Below are 26,785 nucleotides of genomic sequence, written 5' to 3' on the forward strand. Positions count from 1 at the left end.
ACCAACTATGACTGGTGGAGGCTGGCCTGTGGGTGGGGCGAGGCCGGACTGAGCGCCTGCTTCCGGTTCGGCGCGGGCCGCCGTGTTTCCGGCGGCGGCGCGGGGCGGGGCGCGAGCCCGGAAGTCCGCCGATGGTCGTGGGTCGCGTCTGGGTGGCTGCCCGGGTCGGCCGGCGAGGTAAGGTCGCTATCGTCCTTGCGGGGATGGCCACTCGGGCGGGGGCCGGGGCTGTGGTCGCCGGCGCAGCCGTGGTTGCGTTGCTGTCGGCCGCCCTCGCGCTCTACGGGCCGCCGCTGGACGCAGGTACCTGGCCGCAGGCGCTCGTCCGGACGGGAGGCGCCGCCGAAAGCCGGGGACGACGCGGGGGCGTCGGGGGGGCCGGGCCAGGGCCAGCAGGCCGGCCGAGGCGGTGCAGAGTTTCCTCCGCGTCTCGGACTGGAAGTGCCGGAAGCGCTGGGCGAGGGACCGAGCGGGTCCTGGGGCGCCCCGCGCAGCCCGGCCCCGGTGGGCGCGCCTGGGGCCCAGGTCGCATGCGGGGTTCACCCGAATGACCCCCCGAGGACCCAGCCCCGGCCTCGGCTGTTAAGTAGGACGGACGGTGTAAAAGGATTTAGGCGCGTAAGGAACAAGCGTGTCCCAGTCGGAGCCCCGTACCCCCTCGAGGGGTTTTCCTCTCTGCCCTGTGGATGTTTATGTACATGTACATTATTTGTGTTTGTGTAAGATACAGGAATATATTTTAAGCCGTGAAAGAGCTTGTATATTGTATTTTCTCACTTCTCACAACACGGTGGAGACATTTGTTTATCCGCCTTTGTGTGGAAGAGGCTCTGAGAAAACGAAAATTAAGCAAGCCACGGTTCCCTAGCCAGTAAGTAACTGAAGTGGTAAAATTTACTTTTGCTGTAATAGTCATCAGATGGATTTTACCAAAGGCGTGTATATAGTTGGGCCTGGCACAGAATAACCTAAGGAGTTTTGGGTTTTTGTTTTTCTGCGCGATAGTTGACACACAGTATGAAGTCGTGTTGACACACAGCATGCCATTAGTTTCAGGTGCCAAACGCTTTGAGACGCATATGGAGCCTCTGGTCACAGTTTGTTCAGAGACTTTTTACTGGTAGCCCTTTCTCCTAAATTTGTACCCTGTGATGAGTTAGTATTTCTCTTGGAGTTTGAAGATTTATTACTAAGCCGACCTGCTGAACTTTTACCAAAACACAGGTGGAGTTCTCGAGCACTGACCCCTTGTGCTAGCTTTAGGACATCTCTGTTATTGTCCAGAATGCTGTCAGGTGCAGGGACTCCAAATTAGGACGGGTCTCGTTAGTGTAAAGGCACAGCGGGCACAAAGAGACATGTTATCAGGAGGGTCGTTGGTGGTAAGTAATTCCAGAAAACAGCCCAGGCTTACGAAATCCGTTCAGTTCTCCAGTCGGCCTCAGCCACTTAAAACAAACAAAAAACGGGCAGGTTTGACCTGTTCTTCCAGACTCAGAATTGTTGTGAAGACCAGGTGACTTAATTGGATTAATTTTTTTTTTTTTTAACATTTATTATTGAGAGAGAGAGACAGAGCATGAGCAGGGGAGGGGCAAAGAGAGAGGGAGACACAGAATCCCAAGCAGGCTCCAGGCTCCAGGCTCCAGGCTCCAGGCTCCAGGCTCCAGGCTCCGAGCTGTCAGCACAGAGCCGGACTCGGGGCTCAAACTCACAAACCGCAAGATCATGACCTGAGCTGGTCAGACAGCTTAACTGACTGAGCGGCGGAGGCGCCCCTTAATTGGATACATTTGGAATCGCCTTTGGTCAAGGCCTTTTTCTCCTGCAGAACTTTGATGTTTCTATTTAAATATTTCTGTGGACAACACCGAACGGGGTCTGCCCCCGGTAAGCCAGCTGAAACCGATTAACTTCCAAGTGTAAGGAAATGTAACTGACCTTGGTTTGGCCCTCAGGTGGATGGGGCGGGTGCTGGTGAGCAGCGTGGATTTACTGGTTCACGAGTGAAAATGCCATACTTCCCGAGTGGTTTTATTCCCCAGACCCTAATGGTTATGGGGGCAGTTGAAACAGGTTTGATCATCTCTGTCTCGTCTTTTGGTTGGTGTGGTGACTATTTGGTTAAAGAAAAACGATTTGCCTTAAAACGGCAGCATTTTGGTACAGCGGTGTCTTCTGGCCTGGCTTACTTGTCACTAACCCAGGTGTCCTCACAGGCCTGTCTCCCTGGGCTCCAGTGTCCTGGTCTGTAAGTGGACAGACTGGCTTCTAATGAGAATAAACCAACATGCTTTGAATTCATCCAACGTCTATGGAGTGTCTTGCTCTGTGCCACTCTAAGGTGGTTGGGGGTGAGGGGACCCCTAGCCTGAATCTGTAGGTGGGGCTGAACCATGTTCTGTGTAGGCAAAGGGCTGTGGGGTGGCCTTAGGAGTATTTTGTGTGTGGCTAAGTCCTTAGCATAAAGTTACGGTCCCTGATAAACCACAACATTGTCAGGAACCCAGAACAACCCTTGAATGACCGGTAAGTTTGGATTGTGCTTTCACAATTCTAGACTTTAAAAAGCAACCATAGGGGCACCTGGGTGGCTCAGTCGGTTAATGGCCCGACTTCGGCTCTGGTCATGATCTCAGGGTTCATGGGTTCAAGCCCCGCGTCGGGCTCTGTGCTGACAGCTCGGAGCCTGGAGCCTGCTTCGGATTCTGTGTCTCCCTCTCTCTCTGCTCCTCCCCCACTTACACTCTGTCTCTCCTTCAAAAATAAATAAATTTTAAAAAAATGTAAAAAGCAACTGTATTTCTTGATGTGGAGAATTTGAAGGAGTGGCCGTTCTTTGATATTCTTGTGTTGTCCAGTCCGGTCCTTACGTAGATGTGCTAACGTTTGGAACAAACACAGAGCAACCATTTTCATGACCGTGTGGATTGCTCTCAAGCAGTGATTTGTCACATGTGACTGTAATGGCTCTAGCTCCCTTCATGCAGCTCACCAGGGGGTGCCCACGAGGAGACTGTGCAGCCCCCAGATTTGGGGTGTGGACAGGCAGCGCCTCTGGGAGGTGGCACTGTGGACACTCCCCGGGACTTTGGAAGCACAGGGGTCAGCGGGCTGGGGCTGTCCCTGAGCAAGCCCACTTGTGCCTTTTCTTGGCCAGAGGTTTACAGTGATTGTTTTGAGTCGTAGCTTGTGTTGGTTTGCAAGAAGGTAGAAAGTATGGGGCTGACAGTTAAAAATCACCTTATTATTTAGAATGCCATTTCTAGGTTGCTTTTTTTTTTTTTTTTAAGTTTTTAAAGTTTATTTTGAGAGACAGTGCACACGGGAGGGGCAGAGAGAGAGAGAGAGAGAGAGAGAGAGAGAGAATCCTAAGCAGACTCTGCCCTATCAGTGCATTGGCTTGAACTCAAAAACCATGAGACGATGACCTGAGCCGAAATCAAGAGTGGGACACTTAACCTACTGAGCCACCCAGGCGCCCCCCATTTCTGGACTACTTAATGTATCCAACTGAGTGTCAGAATCATGACTGGCAAATTGGGAGTAATGTGAATCTCAGACTTGAATGTGACCGTGAAAGGTAACAAGTGGGAAGTTGCTTTTCCAGTTTGAGAAAAAAGACTTAAAGGAGGATTGAAATGGAATGTGTATAGTTTATTAAGTAGGAATGCATTAAAAACATTTTCTGAAAGATTAGCCAGACTTCAAAATGATACATTTCAGAAACAAATTTGATAATGTACAGCTTGTGTTTTGTGTTGTAATTTCCAAACATTTGCTTATAGAAATAAAATAAGCCTTTGGATAAAAATCTAGCATTGATATTAAGTCAGCTTTGTGAGGTGTTTTGGTTAACAGGCTGTCTTGTTTCAGTCTCTTTTGTGTATGCCGATGGATACTTATTTTTCTAAATAATTTGTTTTCCTGTTTTTCAGTTTTAAGAAGAGCATTTTCATTGCATAAACCACATTCAATAACGGATATGGAAAATACTTTACAGCTGGTGAGGAATATCATCCCTCCTCTAACCACCAAGAAGCACAAAGGTCAGGACGGAAGAATAGGTATAGTCGGAGGCTGCCAGGAGTAAGTGACTTGGACCACGTTAGCGTGTCAACAACCTCTGTTACCTGGCTGTCTGCCTCCTTAGCGGCCCGCCATCTGTCCAGTTAGACCCCAGTAATCATCTCTAAATGTAGTTCCATGTTACAACACTCGGTATCTTTCAGTGATGAGCTTCTTGACTGAATAGGAGAAAACGGGCCCTGAGTGTGCGGTCCGCGGGGGTGTGTCAGTGTTACGATTTTGCCTGTGGTGGAGACTGAGGCTGTTTTTTCTTGCCTTACCCTTGTCTATATGGACCAGGCTCCATGCTACAAATAGGTATTACTTTGTAATCAGGATAAAAACAGCATGTGTTTGGTGTACTTTGTCAATTTGAAGATGTTCGTGGGAGTCATTAATGAAATTAGAGCCTACCCTTTTCTCATGGCCCGGTCTCTCTTCTGGTTTTATATATTTTGCCGCTGAGTTATTCGACGCGTAACATTTTGTAATTTGTCCTTGTTTTTTAATGTTTATTTATTTTTAAGAGTGAGGGACCGCATGCGAATGGGGGAGGAGTAGAGAGAGAGAGGGAGCCACCGAATCCAAAGCAGGTTCCAGGCTCCCAGCTATCAGCACAGAGTCTGTTGCGGGGCTTGAACTCACTGATGGTGAGCCAAAGTTGGACGCTTGACTGACTGAGCCCCCCAGATGCCCCTATTATACTTTCAAATGTAGCTAGTGGCTGCCTTTTCTACCTACTGTGAATTAGAAATGCCTCTGGGGAGAGTGAACACGTGATCTAAGAATTCCTAGAGAGCTCTCACTGCTGACTGTCACTTTGTATATTGCCACTTACACTGCTGTCTGCTTCCTGCCTGGCCTGGTGGGCTGCAGTCAGGGTAGGAGTCCTTGGCCTCTTCTGGCATGGTCTTTGTGCAGAGTGTGCAGGGGGCCCGTGGAGGACTTGCACACCCCCGGTGTCTTGCTAGGCAGGCTGAGTTGCGCCTTGGCCGAGGTGGCAGCGATTTTCTCTGGTAATCCACGCACGTGATCATATTGTCCTCTAGCCTCCACTCTGCACCTTAAAAGTTCACCTTAATCTGTAAGTAAGTAATTTACTCTTGCTTGGCTGTTTGTAAGGTTTTCTTTTTTTTTTTTTTTTTTTTAAGAATTCTGCAGTTTTCTCCAGATGTGTCTGGGTGTGTCTTCTTTTCAATAATGTTGAGATTTGCTGAGTGCTTTCTGTCTGTAGACATGATCCCTTTGGATGGGGGAAGTTTGCCTTTTACTGGCTGTCATGTCGCACCTGGTTCTCTTCCTGCTACCGCATGTTGGACTCTTGGATCACTAGCTCTTAGCTGCCTTTCTTCCTTTAGGCCCCCAGTTAAAAGACAGCCCTCCTCCGGCCTCTGGGATGGGGGCCCCTGCCAGGCCCTTGGGTCCCGGCCCCCTTGAGAGTGTTGAGCATGTCGGGGGTTTTATTCCTCAGATCCCCTCCATCTCTGGCTTTGTATTTTGGGACGTTTGCATGGGAAGAATTGGTCTTCAGGTTTTCTTTTTAGATAGTCTGGTAGTGTAGCGTGCTAGGGGGTAATTATCTAATTTAAAATCTGTCCATTAGCTTTAGGAACTAACCTTTAAAGTAGGATCTTCTTCATTCTGGTTAGAAAAGCATTATGTACTTGTTTATAAAAATTCAAGCACTTCAGAGATGTGTGAAGTGACAGCCTTATGGTACCCCACATGATAATACAGTAAGGACACATTGTTAGCCTTCCAGATACCAGTGTGTGTGCTGCCACCAGCAAGCATCCCCCGCCCCCCTGCCCTGTGACTATGGGCAGCTTCTGCTGGGCAAGTAGGCAAGCTGGTTTTCGTTGTTTTGTGTCCTCGTTGTGGGGTGGGCCAGAGAGGATGTGTGTGTCCTGCCTTGTGCTCCCGGCCCGTTGGCGGCCCTGCTCTGGGAGAGTGTCTCGTGTAGAGAGTCCTCAGCCTTTTTCCTAGGTTCCCTTCGCTGCTCGGGATTGACGTAAAGGTTACACTAGTCCGATGACAAGTTCAAGAATTTTCCTCTCTAGGGGCACCTAGGTGGCTCAGTAGGTTAAGCGTCCAACTCTTGATTTTGGCTCAGGTCATGATCTCGTGGTTATGGGGTCGAGCCCCGCATCAGGCTCCTTGCTGAGTGTGGAGCCTGCTTTAGTTCCTCTCCTTCCTTCCACCCCTCTGCCCCCTCGCCCTTATGTGAATGGGTTCTCTCTCCCCTCTTCCCCCCCCAAAAAGAATTTTCCTTTCTGTGTTTGATGCAACCTTAAAAACAGTTATAGGCATTCTGGAATGGTAGGGCGGAAGCAGGAGGAAGCTGTGTGAGTCTCGGTGCCTGATTGTGTTGTGCTCCCCTGCCCCTGGGGGTCTCCTGGCAGACCCTTCAGTGAGCTCACGTGGCCGCCTCCGTCTTCTGTGTGGGCACCGTGCTGCAGAGAGTGGCGGTCCTGATGTGGCACAAAGGTCTTATGTGACACAGTGACTTGTCTGGTCGTGACCCATGTTTGCTGAAGTTCACTGAACATTTTCTGAGCACCTGCGAGGTGTTGGGCCTTGGGCCATGTGATTCATGTCTTTGTAACCCTCTGATAAACCTGCTGTATTGACTCTTTCCCAGTAGTTTCTGACTGTAAGTATCTTCCTTTTTAGGTACACAGGAGCCCCCTACTTCGCAGCAATTTCCGCTCTCAAAGTGGTAGGTCTGTTTACAGCTTCTCTGTCTAGTGAAGAGCTTGTCTTTGTCTTTTAAAGTTTATTTTTGAAAGGAAGAGAAGGAGACAGGGGCGGGGGCGGGGGGCGGTGCAGAGAGAGGGGGAGAGAGAATCCCAAGCAGGCTCTGCACTGTCAGCACAGAGCCTGATTCAGGACTTGATCCCTTGAACTGTGAGATTATGACCTGAGCCAAAACCAAGAGTAAGACACTTAACCGACTGAACCCCCAGATGCCCCGAAAAGCACCTTGAAATCTATCCTGACCTTGTGCTGTGACCAAAGAACTGGGAGTTTTTAACTGAAGTTTCATTAGGACTGTACTTCAGTGCAATCCTGGGACACCGCCTCTGTCCTGCCTTAAGCAGTTGGCGTCTTTACACCTCGCGACTTCCTAGGCCTTTGATCAAGTCCTAATAGCCCTGTCGGCACAGTATGAGTGAAATGTGCCCCCCCCGCGGCCCTTAGGGTGACACAGCTGAGTTGGTCTGGGTTGACCTGCCTTTTGGGGGGGAGGGGGTGCGGCAAAAGGCTTTCTCTGCAGACCTTTCCTTAGGGTCTGTCCTGCTCTGAGCCACCTCACCCTAGTGTGGGGCCGCGGCGAGGGGCTTGTACGGACACCCCTTCGGAGCCTGCCGGGTGGGCCGTGCTTTGAGTCCACCCTTGTGCTCGTTTCTTAGGGTGCAGATCTATCGCACGTGTTCTGCACGCGGGAGGCTGCTCCCGTGATCAAGTCGTACAGCCCGGAGCTGATCGTTCACCCTGTTCTGTGAGTGGGGCCGTGCGGGTGGTTCACAGCTCGTCAGGGGCTGCAGGCGCCTCTGCCCGGTGGCTGCTGTGCTGGGAGGTGACGGGAGGTGCCCTCAGGAGAGGGGACAAAGCCGTAAGGTCAGAAGCCCAGCAGCCATGTGTGTGCAGCGTGGGACGAGATTCGGGCCACCAGGGCCCTGTGCGCCGTGGCTGTCAGAAAGGGCTGAGGCCTCCAGGGAGAGGTTGGGGCCTTGCCTGTGGCCACGCCCCCACAGCAGTAATGAGGAGCCCGTCGGACCGTAGTGGGGCCGTTTCCTCATTCAGCAAATGCTTCCCCTTCCAGTCCCTGCCCTGCTTCCAGAGGGACAGTATAGGACCAAGCAGACAAAACACCTGCTTCTGTGCAGCTTCCTTTCTGGGACAGCCCTGTGCCCTAGAGCTTTCTGCAGTGATGAAAACGTTCTCCTTGCTGCTGACCACGCGTGGCTACCCAGCACTTAAAATGTGGCCAGTGGGACTCAGAAGCTGAGCTTTTATTTTAATTAAACTTAAGTAGCCACATGGGGCTGATGTCTGTCCTACTGGGCAGCAAAGTCCTGGAGACAGACAAGTAGGACAAGTGTGTCAGAGGGCGGTAAAGACCACGCGGAGAGCCAGGGCAGGGGATGGAACACCACATGTCACATGGGGTGCATGCACGTGGCGTGTGTGTGCTTTTCCGTGGGGTGATCGTGAGCGGGGGCCCAGAGGGTGCGTTCAGGTAGGGCCCTGCAGACACGGGGAAGGGTTGATGCAACAGCTCAGGCTGCGGGGTGTTGGGGAGCAATAGGAGCTCCAGGTAGGGCAGGTGACCAGAGAGGTTCAGGGTCAAGCTTAGCAGGTTGTGGGGGTCATCACGAGGGTCTGGCTTTCATGGAAGTGCAGAGGGGCCGCTGGAGCCCCTGAGCAGGGCAACAGCCGCATCCAGTGGATATTGTAACAGGCTCGTCTGGCTGCTGTGTTGACAGCTCTTGGGGCCCAGGGTGGAAGCAGGGGTTGCATGGGGGTGTCATAGGTGACAGTGAGTGATGGGTACGAGTAGGAGAAGGGGGTAGATTCGCGGCACGTTTGAAAGTACAGCCCAGGGGCTGCTGACAGGTGGGATGTGGGGTAGAAGGAAAAGAGTTGTGAAGGCCGTCCTGGCTTCGGTCCAAGCTGGTTGTCCATTAACAAGGTGGGGGCGTGGGGGAGCAGGTTCGGGTGAGCCTGACCGTCAGGGGCTGGCTTTTGGGTGTGTTTTCACTTGCCTGTCGGACATCCGAGCGCATTGCCGTCAGGCACCGGACGAGATGGAGGTGGTCAGGGAAAGGGTAAATCGGGTTGTTCACGTGTGGGAGAGGTTTAAAGCCAGGAGACAGGATGAGGCCACCCAGGAGTGCGTGTCAGCAGGTTCGGCCCAGCATGCAGACATCTGGGAGCAGGGGCGGGGGGCGGGGTGTTCTGGACAACCGCACCCTCTTGGAAGTGCCTGCGTCCCTGCAGTCAGTCACACAAAGACTAAGCACGGCTGCTTGGGGCTCATGGTGGGGTTGTTCTGGGCAAGGCTTTACATGGTGGGTTCCAAGAGTCTAAGAGCGAGATGGTGGGTGGGAAGGAGTGACACAAGTGCCTCCAGCTGTCAGGTCTTGTGCTAAGTGAAGGCGCTCTTCCGTTGTACAGGGTCCCCCGGGCGCCTCCTGTGAGTGATGGAGACAGACGGGTTCCTTCCAGAGGGCAGAGATGGTTATGAAGGAGCCACGTGTCTTATCTGGCTTATCGTAGATGTTGAGAGCTAGGTTTCCACAGCTGGGTGTTCTGGGGAGAACCCGTGTGCGGAGGAGGCCAGGGAGGCTGATGGCTGGATGCCGGGTGTGGTGCCGGCACAGAGAAGGAACTCGGAATAAGAACGGGGAATCCAGAAGAACGTGTGGTCTCCCTAAAGGGTAAGCCAACACGTGCAGACTGTAAGTGCTCTGCCCTTCTTTTCCTTGCGCAGCGACAGCCCCAGTGCCGTGCGGGACGTGGAGACATGGTTGCCCCGACTGCACGCCCTGGTGGTAGGACCTGGCCTGGGCAGAGACAACGTTCTTCTCGAAAACGTTAAGGTAAGTAATGTAGAGAATTACCGAACTTCCCTCTTCTCATGGACCCGACTGAGCTCAGAAGTCAGAAGACGAGCACTTTGATGGAGCGTCTGTTCAGTGTTCTGGTGCCTCTTGATGGAGTCATGGAGATGGTTTGGGGGAGGGAGGAGGAACTAGGCAGAGAGAGAGTAGCAAACCTTTAGGTTTTAACAACCAACCGGGATGGGATGCGTCTCTTGCTCTTGGGGCGTCAGCTTTTCACCCTGCAGCGGGGGAGTCACTGGGATCGCTCACGTGCGGGTGTCCCACTCTGCTCTGGAACAAGAGGCATGGGGACAGACGCCTGCCATGGGAGGACAGCCACTGACTTGTCCTCCAGAGAGCCGAAAGAGCTAACACTTGGGACATTTGGGGCAGATAATCTGAGAGCCAGTCCTGCACAGTTGAACAGTAGTTCCAGGTGACACCCTGTAAATGAGGGGCATTGGGGCGCTCCTGCTTCGGAGCCACCTGCACCAGCACGGGGGCATGCTGCCTGCCCGGTGGCATCATCCAGCCCTGGAGCCTTGACCTCTTGCTGAAAAGTTGGTGCAATCATAGCTGAGGAGTGCCAGGCCCCTTGGGTCACGTGAGGCGAGAGGGAGACGGGAGGGGCATCCCCGTGCGTACACAGTAGGTCTGCAGTGTGCTCTTGTCCTGAGATGGTGGCTGTCCACGCAGCGTGGGTGGGACAGGGCCTGGGACAGCCTCTCTGCCACATGGTTTGTCTTTGGGAAGAGAGGCAAGTGAGGGTTCCTGCCGGAATAGGGTCAGAGTGTTTGGTGCCCCTATGACCCTCAGGATGATGGGATTCTTGACCTTTTGTGACCTACCAGTTCACCGCTGGCCCCGTGACAGAGTGGAGCTCACAACAGTCTCTCTGGCCTCTTTCTTCTTCTTTCGTGCTCGACGCTGATTATCGAATTATGGCGAGGTTTCTTGCTCATGTGCTGTGGAGACATAGATATGCTATTGGTGTGGATGGATTCAACGTAACCTCAAAATTCTGGCTGCTGCTTTTAAGAGCTGTGGTCTGAGTGTGTGTGTCCCTCCAGTCTCACGTGTTGGAATCCTGACACCCCCCCCCCCCCCCCCCCCCCCCCCCCCCCGCCAAGGTGAGGTGTCAGGCGGCATGGTCTGTGGCTCTGCCTGTTCTGGGCCTTTCCTAGCAGTTCAGTCTTACACTACGTGGCATTTGTGACCAGCTGTGTTTACCCAGCATTTCGGGGTTCGTCTGTGTCCACTGTGGCCCAGGGCTCCACTCCTTTCATTGCTGTTTGACGTTCCCTTGTGGATGGACCACATTTTGTTTACCTGTCCATCACTTGATGGACGATTGGGTGGCTTCTGCTTGGGCTGTTACGACTAACGCCACCACGAATCTTTGTTACAGGTTTTGTGATCACTTTTGTTCACGTTTTGAGGAACTTGTGTTTGCTGCACAATTTTTGTTTTTGATTTTTGTTTTTTGCAGCACACTTTAAATTATTTTTTAATGTTTATTCATCTTTGAGGGACAGAGCGCAAGTGGGGGAGGGGCAGAGAGAGAGGGAGACACAGACTCCAAAGCAGGCTCCAGGTTCCCAGCTGTCAGCACAGAGCCCAACACGGGGCTGGAACCAACAGACCATGAGATCATGACCTGAGCCAAAGTCAGATGGACACTTAACCGAATGAGCCATTCAGGTGCCCCTTGCAGCACACATTTTTAATTCTGATCACGTCCTGCCTTTTAAGAGCTTAATTGTTTTTTAGCTGTGATATTTAGGTTTGTGGTCCATTTTGAGTTGATTTTGACGTATGGTGTAAGGAAGCAGTCCACCTGTGTTCTTTGGCAAGTGGATGTTCAGTTCTAGCTCCACTTGCCTCGAGTGAGCTGTCTGGGTGTCCTTGCTGGAAATCCGTGGGCGTAAGGGTTTATTTCTGGGCTCTGGTTTCTGTACATTGGTTTGTACGGCTGTCCATGTGCTGGTGCCACACAGTCCTGATGACGGTGGCTATGCGATAAGCTTTGTGGGATCTCTCCAGCTTTGTTCATTTCAAGAGTATTCTGGCTGTCCTAGGTCCCGTGCACTTTTCCAGGAGTTAAGGATCAGCGTGTCAGTTTGCCGAAGAGGCAGATGGGATTCCGACGGGGATTGTGTTGAATCTGTAGGTCAGCTTGGGGCGGGGGGGGGGGGGCGGGTATTGCAGCTGTGAAGTCTTCCAGTTCATATGCTGGTTTTGAACCAGAGTTTTCCAGATCTAGAATGTAGGCTCTTGACTAGCCTCATTCTATTTATCTGTAGTTTGTGCTTGTTCAGTGCTAAGTCTTGGACACTTTCTCCTGACAGGGTATGTGTATATTCCTCATGATTCTTAATAGCTACATCACCACATGCCATATTTAACTAGTTCATTTGGGCTGCTTCTGGCTTTTTCCTGTTGCAGTGCTGATGTCTTGAACATTTGTGCATGAGTGTACGTCCATTTCTTTTGGGCGTCTTCTTCAGGATAACCGTCTGCAAGTTGTGCGTACGGCTGTTCCCTCTGCTGGAGTGCTGCCCTGGCCAGGACTCTGCTCTGGGGGCCATCGTCCCTTCTCCCCTCAGCCCTGTCCCCCAGGGAGTACTCCTGGTTTACTTGTTTTAAATTTTTAAAGAGAGCGAGCGAGCAAGCACGAGTCAGGGTGGGGGGCAGGAGGGAGAGGATCTTTAGCCCTGATGCAGAGCTCAAGCCCACAACCCTGGGATCACGACCTGAGCGGAAATCAGGAGTGGGACCCTCAACCCATTGACCCTTGGGCGCCCCCTGCTGGTTTGTTTGCAGCTGCGTCTTTCTGCTGGACACTCGGGGCTGCTGCGCAGCCTCCTCTGACCTGTGGGGGCGCTCGTTCACTCCTTTCCATCCACCCTGTAGGACCCTGTAGCGCTAACTGGATGTGCACGGAGAGAGGTGTGGTCGTGTCATCAGCTGGTCTCCCTGGGCTCCCCTCTGTCTGCTGTGTTCTGGGGCCCTCGCCGCCACTGTGGCCGCTGTCCTGGCAGCAGAGTCAGTGGGGACGAAGCCACGTGCACAGTGCACTTCGTACGAGTCCTCCGAGTGATGGAAGCAGTTGGTCCTTCAGTGGGCAACTGACACGTGGCTCTGTGCTTCAGGAGAGCCAAGTGACCTGTGACGTTACACGACTCAGATGCCCCGCTGTGTTGCCTGAGGTTTCTCGGTGTTTGAACGTGGACTTCACTGTTCTCTGTGAGAAGTGTGATAGGAAAGCACAGAGGTGGAGGCATCCTCGTTGTGGCCAGACGCTGCAGCCTGCACCCAGAGATCCGGGAAAGTGGAATTAGCCAAGCTGAATCTGTTCTAATGGGAGAGCCAGATTCCAAGCAAGCAGGAGTGTTTTCGTTGTAAGGGAGGAAGTACGGCTCCACGAGGCTCCTGTGCCCCGACCCTCGTTTGAGGGGGCTTTTGGCCGCTCTCCCGTCGCTCACACCAGTGTCAGCAAAGGACCACTGAGGCCATGGGGCAGGGCAGCTCTGGTCTCATGGGCTCTTCGTTTCATTTTCAGAATAACTTTGTGTGAAACGTATGTGGATTTACCTTTTAATGTTTTAAGTTATTTCTGCTTACCATGTATTTTGTTTTACTGTTTCCTTTTTTTAATGGTTGCATTTCAGGTATGTGCAGGTCCTCGGAGCCTCCAAAATAATTTACTTGAAGGAAATAGGAATTTAAAGGTAAATGTGTGTTAGACCTAAGCAGTTGTCAGGCTCAGGGCTAGACTGTGTACTTAAAATGATTACTGCAGCTACCATTTGTGGACTGTCAGCTCCCTTGCCAAGAGCTGGGTAAATCTTTAGAGGCGGTATCTCTAGTCCTCATACAAACTTCAGAGTATTACTCAAGGCCTTATCCTTATTTTAGCGATCAGAAAACCCGGTCTCACAGAAGTAAAGTGATTTAAGTTCACTCAACTCTAAGTGGCAGAGCTGGGGCTTCGGGGACGGTCTTTGGACTCTGAGCCGGTGTACATCACAAGATGCTTTCTGGAGGTCCAGAGCGTGTGACCTGGCGATGTCCTAGCTGCTCAGTACATATCTTGGACCGTTTCGCTTGAAGCCTAAGTCAAACAGTTGCCTCACAGAGATCGACACATCTTACAAATCCCAAGTCAGGGCCGTCATTAAGGCAGCTGTCACCTGTCCTGGATTTATCCCCTGGTTCCTTTGCTTTTCCTCTTGGGCCCAGAAGACACTGGAGTTTACGCCATTGAGGCACTAGACATCTGTACCTGCCTGCTCAGGTGGCCACCACAGACAACCACAGGCGGGGGCTGGGACAGCAGACATTGGTCCCCCCGCTCCCCCTGTCCTGGAAGATGTCTGACAGCAGAGTGTCGGCAGGTTTGCTTTTTCCTGAGGCCTGTCTCCTTGGCCTTCCTGCTGTGCCATCACACAGTTGTCTCCATGTTGTCTGTGTCCTTCCTCTTCTCCTGTTCCAAGGACACCAGCCGTCCTAGAGCAGGGCTCTTGTTTCATTGTTTTCTTAATGTTTTCTACTTTCAAGTGCATTTGCAGCACATGATCTTGTAAAATACTGGTTCATAGCAATAAGCAAGTGTATGTATGTTGATTATGGATAGATAGCTTATGTGGATCCTGAGAAACTTAACAGAAACCCATGGGGGAGGGGAAGGGAAAAAAAAAAAAAAAGGTTAGAGTGGGAGAGAGCCAAAGCATAAGAGACTCTTAAAAACTGAGAACAAACTGAGGGTTGATGGGGGGGTGGGAGGGAGGGGGGGGTGGGAGGGAGGGGAGGGTGGGTGATGGGTATTGAGGAGGGCACCTTTTGGGATGAGCACTGGGTGTTGTATGGAAACCAATTTGACAATAAACTTCATATACTGGGAAAAAAAGATAATTTAGTAAAAAACTTCTGAAACTTGGAGTATAACCTTGTCAGAGGTGATTTATTGCTTATTATCATCACTGGTTTTATTTATCTTTTTATTTTTAAAGTTTATTTCGAGATAGAGCAGGCACATGCGAGTGCATATGTGAGCAGGGGAGGGTAAGAGAGAGGGTCCCAAGCAGGCTCCCCCCTGGTAGCGCAGAGCCCAGTGTAGGGCTCAGTCCCACCTGGGATCCTGACCAGAGCTGAGGATATTAATGGAAGGCCGCCCAGGTGCCCCGTGGTCACTTATTTTAAAACATAAAGTGTTAGGAAATTTGCATAAGAACTGATGATTTGGGAACCCCGGTGAGTGCTGATGGGAGAGTGGGAGACTGTGCCTTGGGGTCCACCCTGTGGGCTGGCCCTGACTTCCAGAGGGGCCTGCTGTTGGGTCAGGGGGGGTCTGTTCTGTTTGTTGCCCACATTTAATTTCTGCTTGTCAATGACCTGTTGTTGTAATTCATTGCGGAACTGCTTGCTTGGTGTTCTTTGAATTCCAACGAGGGGTGGGGTGAGGGCTTGTCCTCAGTGTGGTTTCCTTTTCCTTGTAGGGCATCTTAGAAGCATCCAAGGCCAGGGATGTCCCCATCATCATCGATGCGGTGAGTGTGGCCTCTCCTCTGCTCCCCTTCTCACAGCCAGGCCCCGAGGCTGTGCGCTAAATACCTGTTCTTGTCTGCAGGATGGGCTGTGGCTCATTGCTCAGCACCCGGCCCTCATCCACGGCTACCGGAAGGCCGTTCTCACTCCCAACCACGGGGAATTCACCAGACTCTCTGATGCCGTGGTGAGTTTGCTGACCTCCCAGGAGACGGGGAGTGAGCCTGAGTCCCTCCTGGGATGGGGTGTGAGGTCCCCCCCTCCACTCTCGAAGACGGGGTGGGACGATGCTGTGATTCTGCCCCACCTGTCCCTGCACACGGCCAGCGGGTAGATGCGTGTTCCCCACATGCTAACAGTGCTGTTGGTTCCTGGCGGGGCGTGTGATGATGGGGCATCTTCTCGCTAGCATGTCTCTTGGTGGATGAGAGGTGGGTGGGTGCTCTGTGGATCAGCCCATCCCTGCCCGCGTTGCCTGGCCTGTGGAATGTGGGTAATGACGGCATCACCTCGTAGGGCCTGTGAGGACGAAATGACACAACGGATGTAAACCCACGAGTTCTTCCATATTGAGCACCCCGTGAATGTTAGCGCATCATCATTCAGGCCTGTGTCACTTCTGTGAGCCTTGAAAGTTCCACCACGGGCAGTGTTCCGTGTCAACAGGAGGGCGGTATTTGTGCTGCTCGTGCCGCCATTGGCGTCCACCGACAGCTTTGTCTGTGATGTCCCACCTCGCAGCTTAGGGACCTTGTGAACGGCAGTGATCATCGTGAAGGCAGTGATCATCGTGAAGCCGTACGGAGACTCAGCCAGGCCTTGGGGAATGTGACCGTGGTCCGGAAAGGGGAGCGGGACGTGCTTTCTGACGGCGAACACGGTGGGTAGCTGTAGGCCTCACGCCTGTCAGCCCGGATGGCCGTGCTGGGCCCTGGGCTCTGGAAGACCCATCCCCGTGGCACATGTGGTCCCTTGTGCCACACGTGTTCCACACAGAGGGACTTCCTGATGAGCTTAGTTTTATTCCTGTTTGGCAAAGGGGACTGAGCACGCAGGGCGTTCACCCTCCCCATCGCTAGGGGTGGTGGCGACGCGGTCCCGTCAGCAGGGGCTGCTCCAGGGTCCCTGGCCTGCTGCCTCCCACTCCTGCGGGGTCATAGACGAGTTTGACTATTCTACCGCATTCTGTTCTATTGTGAAAACAGTGGGAGAGTGAGGAGGTGCTCAGAGCCGACCCCGGGGAAGGGGTTGCCAGGTGCTGGAGGGGCTGCGTCCCCCTCGTCCTTGCGCCAGGGCCTGTGGGCTGTTGAGTGGGCCGAGCAGGGGGAGGTTCTGGCGGCTGCAGTGCCTCCCTAGTGCCCTGAAAGCCGGTCCTCCGCTCACTTACCATGATGGGGGGCAGGGAGCACACTGGCTGTAACAGCGTGACCCAGGACTGTCACCTGCTGTAAGGGGGAAGAAACCCTTGAGCACCGAGAGTGCTCAACTCATGTGGCCGCGGTCAACAGACACAGCACGTGTCCTCTGGGGGACCCTGAGACCCTTGGGGCTTTTATTGCTGGAGAGAGCTCTGGAGTGTGACACATTCAGAGGCTGTAATAACCCGTTTTCAAGATCCGTATTTTCAGAGCAGCTGCTCGTGACACAGAGTGAACGAAACGGTCACAGCTGGGTCTGTGCCGGGGGCACTCGCGTGGCACGCACCTCCCTGAAGGCGGTGCTGGTCCCTGGGTGGCCTGGGCTCTCGGAGCCCATGAGCCTGGCCACCCCATGTACCTGTGCTATTCTCCGATGTGTTCCGGCAGCGCCCTACCAGTTGTACGAGTCTGCTCGCCACCTGCACGGCTCAGGTGGTTCCAGACCCGTCTGGCTTTGCTCTCCTTAAAACACACCGCCTCATTAGGAGCAGACAGGAAGGGCCGGAGCTGATCCAAATCACACCCCGGGCACAGGCCAGTTCGCTCTGACGGCCCTGTCCCTCCTGCCCCGCAGTGCTCGAGTGTGCCCACGAAGGCAGCAGCCGCAGGTGTGGCGGCCAGGGAGACCTGATGTCGGGCGCCCTGGGTGTCCTGGTGCACTGGGCGCTGCACGCCAGCCCCGAGAAGACAAACGGGTATGTGACGTCTTCCTCCCTTGTCCTTCCGGTTCCCAGCCGTGTGAGCCACTTCGTTTGCTCGTACGTTTAGCCGCTTGGAACATTGCAGGGGAAAGCTCGGGATCACGTGGAGGCGACCCCAGGGCAGGGGGGGTCCCAGGACAGTCACCCGCACAGCTCCTGCTCCATGTGAGGTTGGGGCCCTGCCCTGTTGCTTGGCGCCCATGGCTCCGAGGTGTCAGGAGTTTTTAAAGCCCCCCAGTTAATTCTAACATGGCGGCCATGCTTGGGACCCTGTTCCAGGGGGTACGAGGTGTACCCCCTCGTACGGCAGAAGCGTGGGACCAACACGCGGGGCCTAGGGGAGCCGGCTGTGCCCGTTGTCCCGAAAGAGTGGAGTTTCCTCTGAGTGGCAGGACTGGGAGATGCAGGCTTGGCTCACGTTCCGGGTCGGAACTGTGAGCTCGGGCAGGTTCCCCCACCCCGTCCTCCACACGCATCATGTGACACTGGTGGCCACATGGGCCGGGACGGGATGTCCCGGGTCTGGAGGCCCCCTCGACACCCGTGAAGCTTTATGGGACCTGCAGGGTGGCGGCACTGCTGGTGGGCAGGAACCGTGCGGGTGCCACACGGGGGTCTGGTGTCAGACGGGGGCGAGGACCCGCGTTCTCAGATCTTTGGTCGTCCTCGCACCCTGGCACCGAGGGCGCTCTAGGCCATGCTTTGTGGGGGGAAGCTGCGGTGTGTCCTCCAGGCAGGTGGGTATTGTGTCCGGGCGTATCCGTGTCCCTGGTCATAAAGCCGCCTTCTGCCTCAGGGGCCCAGCAGGCTTGAATCTGTTTGGGGTGTCAGGGGGACGTGGGAGGGAAAGTGGAGCCTGTCTGACGGTCCTCCCTCCAGGTCCAGCCCTCTGCTCCTGGCCGCCCTGGGTGCATGCTCTCTCACACGCCAGTGCAGCCACCAGGCTTTCCAGAAGCACGGCCGCTCCACCACCACCACCGACATGATCGCGGAGGTCGGGCCCGCGTTCCGCAGACTCTTCGAAACCTGAGCCGAGGCAACGGGAAGCAGGCCGCACCACGGATGGGGATGCTGCGTTTGTCGCGGGTCCCCGTCCTCGGGGTACGAGAGCAGCATGATCCACAGGTTGGTTTTGGCCTTAATACGTAGCTATAGGTGTTACAGGGACACTGAACGGGATTCCTGAACTTTCCTGGCTGTTCAGCAGTGATGGAGAGAAAGACGTACACGGTCCTGGCCGCTGAGCTGGTGCTGTGGACTCGGCCTGCTTCCTGTTTCTGTGAGGAGCTCCCCGTGCTAGATGCCCCCCCACGGGGATCCCCTGGGTCCTGTCCAAATACCTGCACGATGATGAGCTGTGCTTTTTAAAATTGAGGCCCACTGGGTGGCGTGGCCTTCGTTTTCTCGTTCACGTTTGCTTTTTAAACACTGATTACATTGAAACCCGGCAGAAATAAGCATTGGTGGTTTGGGCTAATGGAAGCATTTCAGAACAATCAGTGATTGGTTTTTGGAGGAAACGACACAGCCCTGAGCGGTGGGTGGGGTTCCGACGTGGCCCATCGGGGCACGGGGACTGAACACGGTCGGACAGCAGGGCCCTGCTGGTTGGAGGTGGTGTGTCCTCAGGAGCAGATTCTGGTCAAGAAGTTGATGTCTGTGTGATGCCTGGGCAGCCGCTCGTGACCCATGTGGTTCCTTCAAACGCCATTTTCCCCTGATGTTTGGGGTGATACTGTGTGACCCCTACCTCAAATGGATCCTTCCTTTAAAGCCACATTTCTTAAAAACCTGTCTCTCCCTCCCCACCCCCCTTGTTTCAGGTGTAACTTTAAAAACTTCCTGTTTTTCGTTTTGGGGAATTCTGTCTAAATCCTGGTGACTATTTCAACGCATGGTTTTGTATTCCTTTTTTAGCAGACGCCTTTCCTAGGTGAGGACACAGCAGGGAGATGAAAATGTAAAAGCCTGTCGCCAACGTTGTTAAAATGCGCTCGGCCTTTCCTTCTGCTGAAAATAAACTGTAGTAGTCACAGCAACGGTTTTTATAGGTTTGCTCTAAGTACAAACCCTCTTGCTCAAAATTCCTGTAGCTAGGGGCAAGTGGCTGTTACGAAAATTAACTGCTTTCTTGTGCTTTTACAAACCCGTATGAACTTACTAGCTCCAGCTAGGGATGTGCTTTTCCTGAGAGCAGGCTAGCAACACAGAGCACATTTGGGGGGCCGGGGTCGGCCTCTGGCCATCAGGGGACAGTGTGACCCCCAGGTACTGAAGGGACTCTGGTATCCTTGTAAGAGGCATACCTGCCCAGGGTATATTTGCACGAGCTGGGTCACTGTAGGCAAGTCTAGTTATGAATGGGTAGAAGGGGACACTGGTGCCTTTTGGGGTCCTGGAGGCCAGGGATGAAGTGAAGGTGGCCGTGTGCTCACCCACAGGCCCAGGAAATGCCATCTCGGCAGTATGGGACAGCAGGGGGGGTGCAGCCACGGCCTGCGGGGGGTAGGGGGGGAAGAGACGGACTGAAAGCAGGGAGACCACACGCTCAGCCATGAGCCACGCGGCCATGTCCCGCCCTGTGACTTGTTCTCACCCTGGCATCCAGACTCTTCCAGAATCGGCCGCTGGAGCACGGCCCAATTAGGTCTCCCACAAAGGATGGCACACGAGAACCATGGTTGAAAAGGTTACATGCCGCGTGAAGAGACCACGGTCAGAGTGCAGCAGTGACTGCGGGAGTGGTTATGTTGTTTCCTATGATTAACACGTTACTTGTGTAGCCAGAAGGGAATGTAGGGACGGGTCCTCACCCCTAGTTCAGCACTGCCCAGGGCTCAAGGTGCAGGCCACTCCGTCCTGACTCCTGTGAGACCTGCGTCCTGATGTCGGGGCTCCGGTGTTCGTGGGGTCCTGCCATGGTGTCACCCGGGGACACAGGGCCAGCGTCAAGGACCAATGTTGTCGAGGAGGTTTGAGAACCGCCCCTGTCCATCGGCACCGTGAAGAATGCACATTTCGGGCATACAGCGTCACTGTGATTTACTTCCATGTTCACTGAACAGCTACAATAGGAAACTTTAATGTAAAGCTTTTACAGAACTGTGTCGGGAGCCCTCAGCTCCCTGGTCTGTGGTCCTGACCCAGCAGCTCCCACGTGGACGTGCTGCTCCTGTCCTGCAGAGGAAGAAGGTTCTGGCTGAGTGGACTCCCTCACAGCTCACGGCGTGAGGGGGCGACGCAGGGCTCACTGCCACCCCAATGCTTCCACGGGCCTGGGCCACCTGGGCCTGCTCCTGCATCCGTCCCCAGCCGCAGCGTCTCCTCCCCAGTACATATTCCCATGGGTCCCTCGTGTCAATGGGGCAGGGGGAGGGGTGGTCCTCTGTTCACGAGCGCCATCAGCCCAGCGGGTCTGGCTCGGACCATTCCGTGTCTGCGTGCCCCCACCTGGTTTACACAGGCCCTCGGGGTGACGGTGCCCCCGGCCGTGGTGGCTCACCTTAATGCTGATGCCGTGGGCAGTGAGGTCCCGGCGCAGAGCGTCACAGGCCTCCAGCAGGGGCTGCCTGTCCAGCCGCTGCTGCCGCTGGGCCTCCCCGGTGGCCTTTCCGCTGGCCAGCGCGAACTGCCGGACCTTGAGCCGGAACCGGACCAGTTCCTCCACCACGCTGTGGAGAGCGGCCTGGCTGCCGTCGCCTGGAACGAACTATACCCAGGGGAGCAGCGTGGTTAGTGAGGCCGGGAAGCGGCCGTGTCCGGGGTGGGGGGTGCAGCACGTCCTCCCTGGGCTGGGCCCTTGGCCCCTCTCCACACTCCTGGCCTGCACACCTGGGTCACCAGGCAGAGCTCCCCATTGCCACCCACGTCCTTGGGAGGGAGGGGTCCCCGGGAGGCCAGGCGGCCGTGCCAGGAGCTGCGAGTGCACAGATGTGATTACCAAGGTCGGAAAGTCCACGCCATACCGACTAATGGAACCGAATCTGTTCCCTCTAACCAGATACTCAAAACTGCATAGACCTCGCACGTGGTTCGCATACTGGCCAACACTCCCCGTGCCCAGGGGAGAAATTTCAGCGGGTCGCATGCATCTGAAGCTGCCAGGAGTTGTCTCTCCCCGACATAGCTTCTTCCTTATGGGAGGGGATCCTAGCAGCTGTTCACATGTGTGAATTACACAACTGTGGGGTCAAGCTTCTGGAACCTATCCTATCTTCAGTTACTGCTTCTGCAGTTAAGACGATTTTCTGACTACAAAAACGTGAGCCCCAAGTGGGAGCCGGTATCAGCTGCCGAGGCGGGGAAGGTGAGGGAGCACTTTATGATGAGGGCCGGGCCAGGCAGGCTTCTTCTTACTCAACAGCACAATCTGGGAAGAAAGATCCCAGCACGCGTGTGACAGTCACACCTGTCTGAAGCCCTGACCTTTCCCCTCCTTCCCTGGTCTCGCAGTCCTGAAGCCATCAGGCAGGACAGCGTGGGGAGGGTGCCATGGAGGTGGGGCCCTGGAGGGGGTGTTTGCGGAAGGCTGCCTGAGGAGGAGGCGGGGGGGGGGGGGCAGGAGACACCGAGGGGCTCGGCTGGCAGCTTACTCTCAGGAGGCTCAGGAAAAACGTCCTCTGTGCAATTACCTGCGTTTTGAGTCTTACAAAGTCAACACCACACAGGAGTACACGTGCAGAAGTGACAGCAGGCAGTCCGCATGGGCTCCCTGCAGCTTCCAGAAGGAAGATACTAGCTCTAAGCCTCTTTCCTTTTTAAAGAATGTGTTTTAAGCACGTAAGTAAATTCAACACAATTATCCACTGAAATGAATGTTTTAAAAGGGGAAAGTCAGTGGTTCCTGCACATAGTCCTAATCCTACAAGTGAGGCCTGAAAAGAGAAAGGTGTACCTGTCTGTCCGCCAGAGAGATCCCGACGGTCTCGAAGAAGTGTTCAATGTAGGACACGATGGAGCCGAACACGGCAGGACTCCTGGGACCACTGGGCTCCTGGGGCAGATCACCCAAAAGGGGCGCTTTCAAGGCACAGGAAGTGACGTGGAACAGAGACCTGGCAGGTCCCCGCCGGTCCCGGCTTCAGGTCCTCGTGCCGGGAGGACATTCTAGACTCAGTCCTAGAGCTGCCCCTCACCAGCCTGCCGCACGACGGGGAAGCCACGTCACCCCTGCACCTCAGTCTACCCATCTGTAACACGGGGATCTGGTAGGTCTGAATGCTTGTGTCCCCCAAAGTTGGATATTGAAACCTAACCCCCGGTGTGATGCTCTCAGCAGGTGGGTCCTTGGGGGGGGGGGGGGTCACTGGCTCACGGGGACAGAGCCTCACCAAGGGGATTATTGCCAAGGCCCAAAGATGGGCCTGGTGGGGTGGGCACAGTTGGGGTCCCAACACACAACTTCCCCCAACGTCCTAGTTCACATCCCATCAAACTTGGGTTCTCCCGAGTTCCCCTGAGCAAACGGGGGCATCAGGAGGTACTTCCTGTATCAGCAAACACGTGATGGTGCCTGTCCGTGTGTGCAACTTCCCTGCTCTGGGAGGGCGGGTCCCGTGCAGGACAGGGCAGCTCCCAGAAGTCAGGGGAGGCCTTGGGGGCCACCCCAGGAGGTGGCAGGGTGGCACCCCTGCCTTCCCATCGATGGAAAGTGCTACGGCCACGTGCTGGGGCTACCTTAGTGCGTGCCTGCAGCTGTCCGTTCCCGCGGTGGATGAGGTCCATGACCGCGTCCACCGCTGCAGGCGTGTCAAAGTCGTCTGCCAGCGCAGCCTTCACAGCCTCCCTGGTGTGGCGGAGCCTTGGAGAGACACGGGTGTTCCTCAGCGCCCCGGCCCTGCCCAGCACAGGGCCCTCCCCACTGCAGACGCCCCTACTGAGAACTAGCCCAGAATCTTCACGTTACCCCAGAATTCAGAGGGAGAAAGCCCCTAAAACCCAGGTTTGAACCCCTGCTATGCGTGTGGGCAGCTTGTAAGGGTTTAAGAATGCGGTGGTGGGAAAGGCAGCATCCCTGCGAGGCCAGGCCGCATTCGGCCCGCATCACACAGAAGTGGCCTGGGCAGGCTTGGAGGGAAGGACGGCACGAGGTCAACCCCCCTGCCCAGGAGCCTGCAGGCAGGGCACCTGGTTGCATGGTGAGAGCCCGGCCTCCCTCGGAGGGCAGCCTCAGGTCCCGATGGGCCACCTCAGGGTCACGCAGTCCCAGCAGGCCACAGCAGCTTGTGCCCTGCCCCCACCCCGTGAACCACACCTGTCTGTGGGCAGCTAGTCAGAGCATCTGGGATCCAATGGCCCCTAGGGCCTGCCCCCACCTCCCCCAGGTTCTGAGTGCATCCTGCTCCCCACACCTGGCTGCAGCCTCTCCACCTCTGTCCCTCTGCTGTGACAGCCCTGCCAGCCAGTGCAGTCTCCGTGATAGTCCACCTCCTCCCCCCCCCCCCCCGCAGCCATGGCAAGGACGTGCAGGTGTCCCTTGGCCCTCCCCTCTCCTGCACGCCTGCTGCCTCATACACTGAAGCTTCGTCTGCAACATGGGCTCCCTGTTGTCCACCATTACTGGACATCCCCCCACTTCCTGCGAACTCCCCGATTTCCAAGCAGGTGGAGCCCCGGGACCCTTTCCGGCATCATAAGCAGCCCTGAACTGGGGCGGCAAAGCCCCTGGACACTCGCCCCTCTGGTGGGCCTGCGGCCCTGGATGGTGGGGCAGTGGCTGCTCTCCAGCCTGGCCTGAGTGACCAGGCAACGAGGAACAGGCCACAATTAGGGCTCTCTGTCACAAAGCAGAACCCGGCCTCCAGAGTGCCGAATGGCCTCTACCCCCTCCCTCCACCAGGCCCAGTAGTGAGGAGCGCCCAAGGCAAAGAGGGTGTCCACCTGTCCCTTGTATCCGCCATCTAGATGGCTGCCGAGTCTTGCTGATGGTGCCCCCCCCCCCCCACCTGTCCCAGTGCTCCAGGCTTTGCTGCTTTTCCTCCTAACCAGACAAGCATTTCCCCAGTTTCCTGGGTCTTTCCAGCTCCTTTCCATCTCTGATGTCAATCCCTGGTCTTGTGAACACATCTAACCACTTAACAAAGCAGCAGAACCAGGCAATTTCCACGTGGAGGGTCGGGGGTCCCCCCACGTCCCCCGCTTAATACTTACCTCGGCTGCCCTGTGACCACAGACACCCGCGTGTAACAGCAGGGGGCAGGGGGACACACACTCATGCAGACCCTCAGGTCGACCCCCGATCAGGTCTGAGCTCAGCCACCAAGGCCACCCCCCTCCACTCGGCCTCGCACCCACCAGCCCTACCGAACCATGGAGCGAGGCACCTGGAACCTCTGTGCGTCACTCACCAGCACACCAGTGAGCGCCCTGTCCGGGCACGGGTGTCACCCACCCCTGCACAGTCGCCCTCTGAGGGCGTCCTCGTCCCTCCCCAGCAGGACCACCACTCGCCTGAGGCGCCGCATCAGCCCCCAGAAGCCTCTGCCCTCTCGGCAGCCCCACATCGAGCACCCAGGACCCTGGGGCGGATGGGGGGCACCTACCTCTCCCACAGCAGGCCTTCCCCGACGGGGCCGCACACCAGCTGCCCCTTCATGTAGGCCCGGGCGTCCTCGATGAACGCGGCTGCCGCCAGGAGGAGGTGCTTGGCCTCCAGCATGGTGCCATCACTGTAGTCCACGGCTGCGGAGGGGACACGTGCGGTCACCTGGGGAGCTACTGCACTTCGCAGCCACAAGTGAAGCAGCAGACACGGATACCGCCGCCCCCCTGCCCCCTGGGACCGCGAGGGTCCACCCCGCCCCGGGCCTCCCCTCCTTGGAAGACACGGAGAACCACCCCCAGTACGCCTGGCCAAGGGGTTCATTCCTGCGGACAGGAGATCCTGGGCCCCGAACCACTGCTTGGGGGATCAGTCGGTGGTGGGGACACGGGGCTTGTATTTCAGGACAGGCCCTCAAACTCAGCGTTTACAGTGAGAACGCACTCTCCACCTGGGAGGGGGTCACCGGGGGACCCCATCCAGACCCACACAGAGCAGGGCAGGGGCTGACTGGAGAACCCACGGCCTCCAAGACACAAGCTTCTAGAATCTTCTGGCCGAGCGCTGGGCTTGCACTCAGAACCCAAACCCACAGGCACGAGGGCAGCCACACTGACAAGGCTGTGCTTCCTCCCCAGCCTGAGTGTGGGTCCTTCGAACCACTGGGTTCGGCCCCTAGCCGCGGCCTCACCTGACCTGTAGCTGCTTCGCATGCAGAAGAGCCGGAAGACGTCGGGGGAGAACGTCTTCAGGAAGTCCTGGCAGAGAAATCAGGGAGAACCCGGAAATTATAACGTGCGCTATGACCGTGTGAGCCAACCCCACTTACCAAGACGTCGGAGTTTTTATGGACAGCTTGGTTTTGTTTCCACCCTATTTGCACGTTCCCCACGTTTCCCTTCAGACTGCGTCTGCGGGGAAGGCCCCCTGCTCTGCGCTGACGCAGGGAGTCCACACTGATGTTGACCTTGGGAGCCCCTTGCCATGACATGGTCCCAAGAGGATGGGCACAGCTCCAGGCCCCATGATGGCAGGGGTCCCAGGAGCGGAAGCCGCCTAGGACATCAAAACAGGCCAGGACCAGGGTCAGACTGAGGGCAGAGACCAACTCACCCTCCCACAGGCTGTTCCCTGACGCACTGCAGTGAGGCGGGCACCTAGCTCGTGTTCTCAGAGGATACCCTGCCCCTGGTTAAACTGAGGAAAACTAACAACCTGTCATTTAAATTCTTTTTAATTTTTTTTTAATGTTCATTTACTTTTGAGAGAGCGCAGGAGCAGGGGAGGGGCAGAGAGAGAGGGAGACACAGAATCCGAAGCAGGTTCCAGGCTCCCAGCTGTCAGCACAGAACCCAACGCGAGGCTCGAACTCATGAACCGTGAGATCATGACCTGAGCCAAAGTCAGATGCTTAACTCACCGAACCACCCAGATGCCCCAAGAACCTGTTGTAGAAGTTGTTAAAACAACCCCAAACCCTGTCTGTGGTGGCTGGTGAGAGGCACTCGGCGACCGCACAGGGCAGGGATGCAAAGACAGGCCACTGGGCACCGCTTGGCCTGCCTGGGACACTCAGACCCAGCCCACGGGGGCCCACACCGATGACCAGCAGTGGCCCCGAGGACAGGCCGGCTCCAACGGGACCCTCTGACAACGTGGGGTTTGAGTCAAATGTCCCTGCGTCGTGGACTCTGTGTGAGCAAAAGGAGACTCTCTCAGCCCTTCTCCCGCTCCACGTCTAGCGGTGGCTTCCGCCCTCCCCTTGGCCATAGGGACCCACATGTCACAGCTGGGGGGGACGCGGTGGCCGGGATCCTGCATGAGGACCGGTGGGCAGCTCCCTGGAGGCAGCGGCAGAGCCTGTCCCCTGGGTTAACATGACCGCTGGCCTCCTGGGGCCCG

The 26,785-nt window shown here is 55.6% G+C and overlaps 2 protein-coding genes across 6 annotated transcripts in view; one reads left to right on the forward strand and one right to left on the reverse strand.

Moving 5' to 3' along the window:
* The first annotated feature begins 74 nt into the window (after window positions 1–74).
* NAXD (NAD(P)HX dehydratase) lies at window positions 75–19,382 on the forward strand. 5 transcript variants are annotated; one of them, XR_006215358.1, is made up of 12 exons: window positions 184–303; window positions 3,939–4,089; window positions 6,742–6,787; window positions 7,482–7,570; window positions 9,566–9,674; window positions 13,349–13,408; window positions 15,176–15,226; window positions 15,307–15,411; window positions 15,966–16,104; window positions 17,217–17,337; window positions 18,223–18,468; window positions 19,261–19,382. XR_006215358.1 is itself a non-coding variant. In XM_042980130.1 (11 exons), exons 1-11 carry the CDS (start codon window positions 132–134, stop codon window positions 18,371–18,373), a joined length of 1,068 nt encoding a protein of 355 aa, XP_042836064.1. In that variant the 5' UTR covers window positions 75–131; the 3' UTR covers window positions 18,374–19,382. The 5 variants fall into 5 exon arrangements, 4 of the variants coding, with proteins under 4 accessions (XP_042836064.1, XP_042836057.1, XP_042836067.1 ...); XM_042980130.1 differs by lacking the exon at window positions 184–303 and adding an exon at window positions 75–177 and having other exon boundaries at window positions 18,223–19,382; XM_042980123.1 differs by having other exon boundaries at window positions 18,223–19,382.
* A 997-nt stretch (window positions 19,383–20,379) lies between these two features.
* CARS2 (cysteinyl-tRNA synthetase 2, mitochondrial) overlaps window positions 20,380–26,785 on the reverse strand; it is a 44,255-nt gene continuing 37,849 nt past the window's right edge. The window contains exons 10-15 of the mRNA XM_042980152.1: window positions 25,575–25,641; window positions 24,885–25,023; window positions 23,020–23,143; window positions 22,238–22,336; window positions 20,846–21,052; window positions 20,380–20,520 (exon numbers count right to left, since the gene is read on the reverse strand). Of these exons, the coding sequence (XP_042836086.1) occupies window positions 20,461–20,520; window positions 20,846–21,052; window positions 22,238–22,336; window positions 23,020–23,143; window positions 24,885–25,023; window positions 25,575–25,641 (696 nt within the window). The 3' untranslated portion in view covers window positions 20,380–20,460. The remainder of the gene's footprint in view (window positions 20,521–20,845; window positions 21,053–22,237; window positions 22,337–23,019; window positions 23,144–24,884; window positions 25,024–25,574; window positions 25,642–26,785) is intronic.

This window comes from Panthera tigris, chromosome A1, assembly GCF_018350195.1.
Source record: "Panthera tigris isolate Pti1 chromosome A1, P.tigris_Pti1_mat1.1, whole genome shotgun sequence".
NCBI lineage: Eukaryota > Metazoa > Chordata > Mammalia > Carnivora > Felidae > Panthera > Panthera tigris.